The sequence below is a fragment of the Carassius gibelio genome, chromosome B1, assembly GCF_023724105.1.
Source record: "Carassius gibelio isolate Cgi1373 ecotype wild population from Czech Republic chromosome B1, carGib1.2-hapl.c, whole genome shotgun sequence".
Lineage (NCBI taxonomy): Eukaryota > Metazoa > Chordata > Actinopteri > Cypriniformes > Cyprinidae > Carassius > Carassius gibelio.
In genome coordinates this window covers 22,070,124-22,083,662 of record NC_068396.1, presented here as the reverse complement: position 1 = coordinate 22,083,662, position 13,539 = coordinate 22,070,124, and the positions used below count along the sequence as shown (strand labels likewise).

At 35.5% G+C, this 13,539-nt stretch overlaps 1 protein-coding gene across 8 annotated transcripts in view; it reads right to left on the bottom strand.

Moving 5' to 3' along the window:
* Window positions 1-102: 102 nt before the first annotated feature.
* The window catches only part of gab1 (GRB2-associated binding protein 1), a 74,361-nt gene continuing 60,924 nt past the window's right edge, over window positions 103-13,539 (bottom strand). For 4 of the 8 annotated variants that reach the window (XM_052545633.1, XM_052545636.1, XM_052545638.1 and 1 more), the window contains 7 exons: window positions 13,356-13,450; window positions 12,950-13,253; window positions 10,835-10,918; window positions 8,089-8,182; window positions 7,457-7,583; window positions 3,472-3,600; window positions 103-1,998 (listed from right to left, as the gene is read on the bottom strand). In XM_052545633.1, the coding sequence (XP_052401593.1) occupies window positions 1,840-1,998; window positions 3,472-3,600; window positions 7,457-7,583; window positions 8,089-8,182; window positions 10,835-10,918; window positions 12,950-13,253; window positions 13,356-13,450 (992 nt within the window). In that variant the 3' untranslated portion in view covers window positions 103-1,839. Of the gene's footprint in view, window positions 1,999-3,471; window positions 3,601-4,912; window positions 4,989-7,456; window positions 7,584-8,088; window positions 8,183-10,834; window positions 10,919-12,949; window positions 13,254-13,355; window positions 13,451-13,539 lie in introns of all 8 variants that reach the window. The other 4 variants (XM_052545635.1, XM_052545641.1, XM_052545634.1 and 1 more) reach the window with 3 other exon arrangements.

The following is a 13,539-nucleotide window of genomic DNA, read 5'->3' as shown; positions in this document are numbered from 1 at the left end:
AATTTCATTTTTGGGTGAACGATCCCTTTAATATCAACCCATAATGTTCCATGTAATTGAAATTGCAGTTTTGAAAACAGTTAAAAATCATCACAGATTCCATTAGTTGCAATGCCAGCAGTAATCTCCTGGAGTATCATTTTTATTGAGTTTATTTTAAAATGTACATTTCTTACAGATTCATTAAAAAAAGATATAAAGCATCAGGGTCTGAGGACTCAAAGAAAACAATTTGAGTAGAAGGGAACCAATATAGGCACAGCTTTGAATCAAAAGACATGCTTGAAAAGCCTGTATGGAAATATATACAGCAGAAGCCACCAATGGTGTTGCAACACATCAACAGTGTCTTCTTGGCTTAAGAATGGTAGTTAGTAGAGCTATTTTATTTTACACACACAAGTAAAGTTTTATGCCGATGTATTCTGAATAGATGTATTCTGACATGATCTAAAATCACTGAACGGATCATATTTACAACATTCAAAAAAAGTTGCAATGGTAAGGCAATTAGTCTCCATGAGCGGCGGAACTCCATCTGAAATAAATTATCGAAGTAGCAATGAAATGCATTGATAGACCAGTCACACAGAGAATGAAGAAACATAATAAAATTCCTGAAACTACTTGACCGCCTTTTCCTTCCCTCCATGAAGGCGTCTCATACTTAGTAATATCTTGCATCATAAGCAATTTCAAAAGGTTTCTATGAGAACATACGATCTGCAACACTAAAGACGTCATCTATAGCTGCAAAATAAAATAAATGAAATCTATTAAACCTTTCAGTGAGTACCTGACCTCGGCGCTTTTGTAAATTGATACCTTGCTTTGAAAGAAATTTAAAAGAGAATAAAACACAAAACACACAAGAATTCAGAGAAAGCTGTTCTCTGTTAAAAACTATCACAGTTCCTGATTCCACCATTAACATTTCATAGTTTCTGATACCATCTCAGACCGTGTGGACTTCTATCCTGCAGAATCCACACCTTAGCCTTAACATACTAGATATTAGATACAAATAAAGGACACTTTTATTCATGTACATAACACTTTATACAGTCTGCCTGCTGTCTTAAATGCAAATGCAAACAATAATCATTTTCAAACAAACTAACCCACCTTAGCAGATTTGCGGCTCAAGCAACTCAAAACCTTTTGATTGCACTACTGAATTACAACTGAGGCCCAAAAAAAAAAAAAAAAAAGATGTGTAAAAGTTTCAGATTTTCATGGAACTATACACACACACAAAAAAAAAGTTTTAGGTTTGTAAAATGCATTCTAAAAACTCACCTTGGCAGTTTTGTGAACAGGGAACGTTTATATAAAAAAAAAAAAAAAAAAAAAAAAAAAACCTTGAGGACAGACAAATGCATCAGACCTGATGCTCCCCAAGCCCATGGAATAATGTGCTTTAACACCACGATGTGGGAAAAACAATATCCAAAAATCTGAAACTGTCTGAGTTGGGGGCAGTGTGTATCCATGTAGTATGAATAATGCTGCTGTTAGCGTATTTTTCACTTGGCTTTCAGCCGAAAAGGCTCGGCAAGTCCTTCAGCCCCTATGCAGAGTGCGGTCCATCCTACTTGGAGTCTGTCAGCTTATACATGAGGATCCCTCGGGTCAGCTCTCCCCTGCATGGGTGCTGTCGTCTAGCAGGAAGCAGTGTAAACTAGCTGATCTGGGAGCTGTGACCTAGGCGCTGTCACACAGCTGTATCTAAAATCAAACATGGTGGCCTGATAGGAGGTTCAGAGCGTGTGCAGTGTCCTCCATTTCCCTGGCCTCCCACGAGTCATGACCGTTTAGGAAAGAGGAAAGAGATGGGTGTCATTTGGTCCCTTTGTTGGGGGGATCTTGCTCCGTCGACTGCCGTTCATCACTCCAGGCCTCACGTGTGCTCTTCAGTGCTTGTGTTCGCTGCTGATCCACCACCACATAGTCTACCCGCTCGTCTGATGCTGAAATACCAGTCCCGTTACTCTTCTTCTGCAAGGTCAAGATATGAATGGCAGTCAAAACAGGAGAGAGGGATGCCAAAAGTACAGATATTTGGGTAAAAGGTTTCTACGGTATTAGTAGTATATAAAACAGTCTTTTTTTGGATTCATTATATCAAATAATTATTTTAAAAGTTGAATAAATGTTTCCTTTAGGTATGCACAATGTAACGGTACAATATCGGTTATTGGATGATAATAGATATTTATGTGAGAAACAGTCAAAACAGGAGAGATGCCAAAAAGTACCGATATAAGGGTAAAAAGTTGATACTAAAAACTGCAACAACACTTTTCTATGGTATTAGTAGTATATAAAATAGACTTCTTGTTTATTAAATAAGTTTTTGAAAAGTTGAATAAATATTTATTTTAGGGATGCCCATTGTATTGATACAATATCGGTTATCGGATGATAAAAGTTATTTCATTGTAACAGCTAAACAACCGTATTTTACCCTTTGCCATTATGTAACATTCATATAAAGCTAATCTTTAAAAATACAAATAATTGAATAACACTGTTAAATGTGATATTTAGAAAATGTTGTGATTCCTAAATTCACTTGTACCATTAAAACTACTTTCAGTTATTAATGTTTTACTCTGACATCTGCATTATATTTTTGCATTAAATTAATTTTTCAAATAAAATTGTACTTTATAAGTATTATAAGAATTGGCTTATGGCTATCAGACCGAATTCTGGATCAGTGTGTCGCTAGTTTACCTAAAAGTACTTGTACTTTACATGTCATTGTTTTAATTTAATGTGAATATTAATATTAAACTTATTAAATAATGGTAAAATGGGTAATTCCATTATTTAAAAAGCTAAATATTAAAAGACAGAGACTTTTGGCAACGTAAGTAAAGTCTCAGGAACCAGGAATTGGATCAGCTGCAATTAACTACAGTCTCTTGTCTACGGGAAGCCTTTTTCCGCCACTGAATAATAATAATAATAATAATAAAAAAAAGCATCAATTGCTCCTTTTTATCTCACAGTTATGATTTTGACTATGAAGTTAGTTTTTTATGACTCAATTCAGAGAAAAAATTGTGAAATAAAAAAAGCCCCAATTGCCGTTTTTTTTTTTTTTTATTCAGTGGTGGAAACATGCTTCCATACTTATCTGCAAACAATGATGGGAAAAATAATAATACTCAACTGATGTACAGGCAAAAAGCACTGTTAATGAGACAGGCCATAGAATGACTATTCCATCAACATGAGACAAAAGCAGATTTCAATCCTTTTAATTAATGGCAAAAAGGCTATAACAGGTGTATACAGTAATCAGAGCCTAAGAATAAGAACACTGGGATCAACATGTATTATGCCTCCACTGTAACGCTTGTCCGACACCTGATGATAAAAAAACCTCACCCAAACACATCCAAACATAACATCTTATTTGACAATTTGTTTAATTCTGCTTTATTATTACTCATATCTTACCTTCCGAGGAGGAGTTGATTTCCCAGGGTCCAAATCGAGATCCAGGTACTCCACCTGCTTGTCTCCTTTGGGCTTCACCATGGGACTGCCACCTCCATCAGCATTCATTGGTGCTGCTAGCTTCACGTTCTGAGAAAAAAAATAAAAAAATAACTCACAACAAAAAGGTTGCATACATAGAGATAATAGTCAATGCTGTAGTCAGAATTAGTTACTAAAATATTTATGCTACCGATATATTAATCTACTACAATGATACTAGATGATGTAAGTGAAGAGTCTGAATTTTTTACAAATACTTAATCTAATCTACCTATCTTTCAGTGACATGCGATCGTTCACCCAACACTCATTCAAATGATTAAATTGGTAATGTGTCTACCTGCAAATTATGCAGAAATAGGTGTTTGTAAACTTTTACATATTGATCAGACAGCTTCATAATTCCTTACTGATCTTATGATGCAAGTAATTCAAAACAATGCTCTATTAGTTCTAGAGGATTCTGCAGAAGAAGCAACCTCTGCAGATGTCTATCCAACCTCTAAAAGTGTCACATGCAGGATTATTTCCATGTATTTTCATGGTATGAGTCATAAATGTAATAATTATGTACTGTATAAATGTAGTTTTTCTTTTCATGTTTCAAAATATATTGAGCCTTATTTCATGCTGCATTATTTAGTAACTCAATACAAATCCAATCATCAAGTGACTGTCTGGGGAACAATGCTACAATGTAATGCATAGTGTATACAACTGATAAAATAATACAATCATGTATACGATTATCTTGAATATCAGGAATGTAAGACTTCTTAAAACTCTATGCAAGTAATTTAGGTTCCACTCATATTGAAATGAACAGGATTTTTTTTCACAAAGAAAAAAAAAATCTAATGACACACATACACTACTGTTTGAAACTTTTTTTTTTTTCATGCCTTCAAAAGATGTCTCTTATGCTCACCGAGGTTGCATTTATTTGATCAAAAATACAATAAAACTCCAATATTGTAAAATATGATTACAACACTATTTATAAGCACTACGTTTTACATTAATATATATATATATATATATACACATTTACACACACACACACACACACGCACACATACATACATACACAAAATTTTTGTAATTGTGTCTTTCAGGTGTTTTCCCTAAGTTTTCCTAAGTTTTGTCAAAGGGATAGTTCACCTAAAATGAAAATTCTGTCATCTTTTACTCGACCTCTGGTTGTTCCAAACCTGTATAAATTTCTTTCTTCTGCTGAACACAAAAGAAGATATTTTGAAACCGCTAATGGTCACCCATCGACTTTCATAGCACTTTTAGATTTTCTGTAGGATGATAGAATTTTCTTTGATAGAATTCATTATCCCTTGAAAACACACATCCAGAGTGTTGTTCAGTCCACCTTCACAACCCTGCTCACCTCATCCTGGTGGTCTAGATCTGACACCTCTCTCTTTATAGGAGTGATGGGAACTGTACAGTAGAATGACTCTTCTCTAAAGAATGGAGGAACAGGGAGGAGAAGAGGAGTAGAAAAATCAAAGAGTAAACAGAAGGCCCGCAGAGAAACTAGAAATGAAAAATGCTAAATACAGATGAGGCAGACAAGAGGATCCACAAAAGAAGGCAAGGAATAGAGAGTTGAAAATAATAAGCAGAAAAGAGGCAGAGAAAAGTCTCTTCCAAATCAGTGCAACAAAAGCCATACAGTGCAGTGTTATCAACACCTTTACTGCTGCATGCTAACATGTTAGCAAACAAAACAAGCCATGCACAAAAAGCTCCATATTACCCTAGTAAAAAAGTAATTTTTTAAATACATTTATTTTATACTAAGTATAGTTCAAATCTATTAACATATTTACAAACATTTTGTTTGATATTTTACTGATATAAAAATTAGGTTACACTTTCTATGAAGCCCATATTTATAATGCATTATAAAAGTAGTCTTAAAGCATTATAATGAATGCATAATGGATAGCTTTTAAGAATATGATCATTTATAACTTAAGTTACAATCGATTATATTGTAGACGGTTGCCAAGTAACTCTGCAACTACATGTCAACTAGCAGTCAGTGGAGTATTAGTAGCATGTCTGCTAAATATATGCTAACACTTTATTTTGATGGTTCCCCAAAAGATAAACTCACTATAAAAAGCTTTGTAGGTACGTCAAGCTTAAGCTAAGCCAACTAATACTCTGAGAGTTAGTTGACATGTAGTTGCAAAGTTGCTTATAGTCAACAGACTAGGGGCACCATCAAAATAAAATGTAACCTAACATATAAACATTTAATTTTTTTCAGTTGAAATTATTAACCAGCTCACATCAAAATTAATATTAGCCTCACAGAGAACACTCCACACCTAACCACTTACACGATGTAGTAATATACTGCGCAGATCTTAAATAAACTGTCAATTATAAATGCAAAAGTAGATTTCATATGGTGTTTATTGTGTATTATAAATAATCATAATCTTCAAAGTTATAACCACAAATGTGTAAGCATGATGATGCATTATATTTGTTGTTAGGATTATTTATAAGATGATACAACACATTAAAGTTTTATATATTTCATTATAATGCCTTGAGAATACCCCTTATAATGTATTATAAATATGGGCTTCATAGAAAGTGTTACCAAAAATCATTATTAAACTTTATTTGGAGTACTACTTGTGCATAATGCACATTTCTTAATATTGCTGAGGATTGTATGATCTTTGAATAATATTTTTCTTTAAATTCAAGATTTTCAAAGTGTATCTGAAGTATACTTGCAATAGTTCTACTTTAGCACGTAGAAATATACTTCACTATATCTTTAGTTGGATTCCATTTCTACTTCCGTGCAATTAAAATAAATTAAATACAAAATTAGTTGTTCCAATTTAGCAGACTTGTTTAGTTTACCGAAAGTACAATTGTATGGTATTTTTATTAAGTAAATAAATATGTAAAAACATTTTAGTGTATTTAATGTTTCCTAGGGTATGCATTAAATTTAAGAAAAAATAAATAAATTAACACAAACATGGAGCAACAAAGAAGAAAGGACCTCCAGGTGAAGACACAACAGAAATAGAAGAAATTCTTGAGAAAAAAGAAAAGTAAAGGTAGGAAAAACTGTGAGGGGTCCTTCTATCCAGTCAGTTGAAAGACCACCAAACACCAACAAATTTCTGGGAACCTGCGATTTTATTCTCACTCACTTTTATGGCTATTTAAGTTATATAATGTATATGGAAAGAAAATTGTGGAATCAAGACCATGTATATTTCAATCAAATTTGCAGATAATAATATTGTAGTAAACTTAACTCTAATCCCTTAATGTTGCTAACATATTTTAAAAAATAAATAAAGTCAACTTTATACATTTACCTTACCATTTAAAAGTTTGAGATCAGTCTATTTTTTTTATTTTAATAAATACTTTTATTTAGCAAGGATGCTTTAAAGTGATCAAAAATATTTGAAAATATGAAATAACGTTAATATAAAATAAAATATTAACGTTATACAAAAAAAAAAAAAAAAAAAAATTAAAAGTTCCAACAAAAATATTAGGTAGCACAACTGTTTTTAACATTGATGATAATAAGACATGTTTCTTGAGCACCAGCATTTTAAAATGATATCTTAAGGAACATGTGACACTCAAGATTGAAACAAAATTATATATAAAAATATACATATAGTCACAATATTACTGTTTTTTTTTTTTGTTTTTTTTTACTATATCAAATAAATGCAGCCTTGATAAGCATAGGAGACTTTTTTCTAAAATACTACAAACGTCCAATTGTTAATGTATGTGTATATAAATTACTTCTGTAATTTATACCGGTTAATCTAATTAACTTTATATACATATATACACATATTCCAATTTTGAATGCATGAATTATTTATAATTGAGTGGAACAGTAGCTGTGGTGTTTTTTACATACTGGTTCATCTGTAGACATATTAGCGTGTTGCATGGCTACATAATTCTCATCACAGTCGTCGGAGTCGCTGCTGGAGGCAGTGCTATGCCCCGAGGACGGTCTGGGGGCTGCGGTACACCTAGAGGGGCTGAGCAGCAGGACAAGATTTACACTGCCGCTCACACACACACAAACACACACACACACAAAGAACAGCAACACAAACTCTCTCTGTCTGGATTAATGCAAGATCTGAGCTGGACGACTTTGGCTGATAATGTGGAACACACTGATTCAGTGACACTGATTCACACACACTTCCAGCGTTCCAGACACATGAGCCACATGGCACCTACATCAAGGTATTAAATCAATAAATAATTCAAGAACACAATTAATGCCTTCATCGCACTGTCATCACTACCCCTTTTGTTATTATGTGGTGTTAGGTAGTGATGACAGTCCAATCACTTATAATCACAATCAAATAATGGCGACATATTACTCTCATCACCACCGTTTTACTATTATGGGATGTTAGGACAAGACTACAGGAATGCATGAATGATTAGTTGTTTAGCCTGTGGAGTCTGTGGTGTGGAGGACATGCAGAACCATGCTTAAATACTGATCTGTTCTAAACTGACACTTACTCCCTCGTGAAGGACCTGGTCACGGGGGAACGGACCGGTGCCGTATACTCCTCCCACTCAGCTAGAGGCTTGATCTCCAAAGGGGCCGGCTTAACTGCAAAAAAACCCCAGCAGTTTAATGCAGATAAATTTTCCGAATGACACAGTACCACCCAATGGTTTGGCCTAATACATGGTATATGGTACATATATATATAAATTACAATAAAATTGCGTGTGTAAATTGTGTGTAATAAAAACATTTATACAAAAACTGTTAAACTACTAAAAACGTAACTATTATTAGGATTTATAAATATTTACAACAAAAATGTGTATGTAATTTCGATGGTGGTTCTCTACTTTTAGCCAGTAGAGGGCGATGTCTGCTATTTGAAAGAAATAATGGTAGTCAGACTCAGAAGTAAATTAGGAACATTTCTTCAGTGAGAAAAGTTTGTTACACTTATTTTAATTTTTTACACCACTTAAGAATGTACTCAAATCAAATACAGGACCAAATCATGAGAACTGAAATCATTCCTGAGGGAAAACTGGAAAGGTTAAAAGGCCACTGCCAAAGGTCAAGACTGAGTGATAATCACACATATCCTCCCTCTTCCTCTTTTCACATATAAACAGTGACTGATTTAGTTATTGCAGCTGGCCCAAAACTCTGCTGAGTTGAGATTCACCCAATCTGGCAACTGAGAAGTAGCTGTAGCTGGCTGAAACGCACACCAGCTGGTGCCAGTGTGTGAGGGAAGAAGCACAGATGGATATGCATTTTAGGGCCCTAACTGAACTTTTTGGGCACAAAACATTCGCTTGGCTTGAGTGAGTTTCTACTAAATAATATTGTAATATATTGAATTGTGAAAAACTTCACAAAATGAATTTTTATTTTTGATATGTCCATTTATTTGATTTATTTTCCAGCCATCTCTGTTCTGCTCTGATAGGAACAAAGAAGTCAAAAGAGTTGATAAACCACTTGTAATGGCTTTTGTTGCTAATTTTTTTGTTCTGCTGTTTGGACTATAATTCAGACGGCACTTACTCACTGCAGACAATCCACAGGTGAGCAAGTTATGTAGCACTAATTTTATTTATTTTTTTGTATATTTGGTATTCGGACACACTGATGGGAGATACACTACTGTTTAACAGTTTCGGGTCAGTGTTTTTTTTTTTTTTTTTTTTTTTAAATAACAATACTTTTATTTAGCAAATATGCATTAAACTGTTGTTTAACTGTTAGTATTAAAAATACAAAGAGTCCTGATATAATTAAGTTGCAGTAGGATTTCAACACTGATAATTATTTGTTTATTTGTTTTTGAGCAGCAAATCAGCATACTGGAATGATTTCTAAAGCATCTTGTGACGCTAAAGTCTGGAACCATGCTGAAAGTTCAGGATTTTAAAATATGCTCAAATAGAAAACCGTTATTACAATTTTTTGTGTGTGTTTTTGATTTGAAAATTTAGCCTTGGTGCGAATAAGCCTTGGTTCTGTGACTTCTCCACAAAAAACAAAAAATAATCTTACCGACCCCAAACTTTTGAACAGCAGTGTATCTTTGGACTTCCTGATGGCAGGTATATCCTGATGCCATCAAACAAAGCAGCATCAGAAAGCTCCCAAGACTGCATCCAGACACCTGGATTGCTCCTCACACTGTTAGTCATAATACGATTCATCCGCCCACTTTCTGCTCTTGTCAATATGACTCAAAAATGCGTATGCAAATGTGTTAGTTAAGTGTTTAAAATGTTTATGACTCGTGGGGCAGTGAGCAGTCTGACAGTGAAAGGTGTTTGTAGAGTCAAATGTTAATCAGTTAGTTTTACAGTAGCTGCGATATCAAGTGTGCTAGCTTCCCTTCACCAGTTAAGCACAAGCATCACTCTACCAGAACCTTAAAACCTCATTTATCACAAATTCATTAGCTTAATAACCAGCTGACCAACACATTTAAGAAATAAATCCAACCGCCTTCTCTGGGACAGCAATCTGTGCACACTACAGACAAAGCAATGTATAGGCAACTGCATCAGTGACTTGATCATTACAATATTTGAGTGGAAAGCCAAGTTCCTCCACACACTGCAGACAGTCAATGTCTGTATGATAGGCTACGTTCACACAGTCAGTGTTTGGGCCGGGAAATCATATTTACAATTATTATATATATATTATATACAGTTATAATTAGAGAGAGAGCCTATGGAAACATCAACGATCAAAATAATATACCGTATTTTTCAGACTATAAGTCGCATCAGTCCAAAAAATACGTCATGATGAGGAAAAAAACATATATAAGTCACACTGGACTATGTGTCGCATTCATTTAGAACCAAGAGAAAACATTACCGTCTACAGCTGCGAGAGGGCGCTCTATGTGTTCAGTGTAGACTACAGGAGAACTGAGCTACATAGAGCGCCCTCTCGTGGCTGTAGACGGTAATGTTTTCTCTTGGTTCATGTCAAATTAATTTTGATAAGTCGCTTGACTATAAGTCGCAGGACCAGCCAAACTATCAAAAAAAGTGCGACTTATAGTCCGGAAAATACGGTACTTTTAAATCTACTGATAAAATTACAAATTAAATATAAAAATATTTAAAGCAGCTACTTCATATATATTCGAATACAACAGTCATACATTGCGATTAGGACCACTTGTTGAAACCTTCACAAACATACACCTGAGAACTGAGGAGGCAGACAATGAAAGTAGCATTCTGTCGAGGTACGTACCCTTACGCCGTCTTGAGAATTCACCTATGGTTTGGGAGTCGGTTCGCTCAAGACCGACTGCTCTGTTTATTTTAGGGCTCTGACCTGAATTGGTGAGAGAAAACTTCTTTGTTACATGTCTCCTTTGAAAGAAATCGGCCTTGTCTTCTTCTAAACTTCACACCCATGCAATTCAGCACAATCACGGCCACCTCCATCACTCGTGCCTCTTCTCTTTCGCCGAACAATTATGTGTTGGGCTGCTGCCATGGCAACACCTCTTCATGCATTTAAGACATGCGATGAACAAGGCTTCCCCACAAAGACGAACATGCACAGGGTTAAACAGACACACGTGGGTGAGTACAGCATTCGCACCAACCGACGACACGCCAGCATGTGGCTCAGCCAGACAGAAGGGTTCAGTGATGTCTTTGTAATATTAGAAAAATTAAACCAATTTATTTTTTCTGCTGTATGCATATTGCTGCCACAAGTCAAGAGTGATGATGGCCACAATTATAAAACCAGCCAAACACAAAAAAGAGCAGAATATCACAATGATTTCCAAGACTGAAGACTGTTCAGGTAAAAAGTTTGATATAGGAAGACAGAGAAACCAGGCAGAACATAGACTAATATTTAGACTAATACAGGACAGCCAATAAAAGCGTAGACTAGAGAGAGGACAAACACAATAGAACACAAAGTACCCAGCAACTGCCAGTGAAATGCCACCAAAGCCATTTGAATCACTCCATGTTCAGAAAAAGCTTGCAAATACACAACAAATACAATAAGCTGCTGTCTGAAGAACCGTAGAAAGGACGCTTGGCATTTGAGGATGATGTGAAAACAGTTAGCTTTGTGCTTGGCCCATGTTTAGAAAATAGAACAATTATTTTTAAGAAGACCTATTTCAGTACCCTACATGCACATACTTGGCCAAAATCATGCGGACGCCCGAATGTTACACCATTTATGGATTTATTTATTTGTAAACATGTCATACATGTTTACAAATACATAAACGTGTATTTGTTTATATTTTATATTCAAATAATTGATATTATAAATATACTTAAAATATCAACATAACTTGTTTTTCTTAAATATATACATGCATGTGTGTGTATTTATATATACATAATAAATATACACAGTACACACACATATATTATGTATAAAAAACACTTATTTTGGATGAAATAAACTGCTTGATAGCACTAGTTTTTATAGTAATTTATATCTTGCAGAACAACCTTTTATTCTAGTTTACACTTTTTTGTGTTTTTTTTTTACACTAAAATGACACAAATAAGTTATGAGAAATACTAATTAGCAACATGCACATATAGGGTTAGGGTTTGTTTGTTTTAATATTTGTTGCTTGTAATTAAGTATAATTTAACAGTATCACATATTTGTCATATGATTACTCATGGGTGTCACTAAAAACCACCAAATAATATGGGGTTCTCACAGTTATGGCCGAGTGGTGCATCTCCTCTGCACGTAACCTGCTGTCTCTTGCATTAACCAGCGCTTTGAAACAGTAACACGTAACTGAAGATACACAATGGTTTCGGATGAGCACAGAGAGCTGCTGCTATTAGTGTTTAGATCAATAGTGCTGTCCCAGCTGGCTGCTGATGTTGCGCCCGCTTGTGCAACTTTCGCACGTCCCCTTTTTCTCTCAGACCAGATTGAAATTCCCCTCGCAGGTCTGGCCATCAAAGAGGTCTTTCACTAAGGCACAATGGGGACAGAGGTGACCGCTCCAGGCTAACGGTGCAGACAGGCTCCCTCATACCCAGGGCTCCGAATCTATAGACAATAGCTTCTTTTATGTGTGAGGTCACATGCTAATGATTAAAACGCAAAGGTCACTGTTACAGCAGTGCAGACTAGTTTGCTAAGCGAGTTGAAAGGTCTGTAATGCGCGTTATAATTGCATGGCAACAAGCAGACGGAGACCTCAATTAAAAGTGGAAGAAATGTTTCATAAGCATGGGCCGGCACCTGTTAGTGAGAAAGCTGGTAATGAGAGTTGCTATGTTGAAGAGATGCAAGCATTGTTCACAATCCCACCTTATACACACAAACACCACAAAAGAAACAAACCTCAGGGCTCACCTTTACGGTCAGGTTTGAGGTTGCGGTCTACGGGCGGCGGTTGGCATTCGGGTATATGAACCGGTCTTCGAGGTGGAGTCTTGGGGCTGGAGCGGAAGCCCATGTGGGCTGGAGGGGGCACCTGTTTTCCGAGGGAGGAGAACTCTACTGTGCCTGGTGTCATGGGCACATAGTTGGGCTCCTGGATGGGTTCTGATAGGCTGCCAGAACGCTGATGTGACGAAGAGTGGACGCTCATGGGTACATAGTTCTCGTCCATCTCCTCAGTGGAAACACCTCCTACTGGCACCATGCCTTTATTCTTCTACATGCATCCAAGAACAGGGAAGAAACGGTTTTCTTAAGACATTTTAAAGACAGGGCCTAGTTTTAAAATAGATAAAGTTGATTTATTAGGAAAACTCACAAAATAGTTGTTGAAGCTTTCATTAAAATCAAATGAGCAACTTTTATCTGGGGGGAAGGGACGGGGTATGTCATAGCAGTCTTGGGATCCGTAATCTGTGAAATAAATAGAAAATAAATGAATGCAGTCAAAAGCAAAAAAAGCAGAAGAAAAAAAAAAAAAAGTCACAGAACCTTCTCTCTTC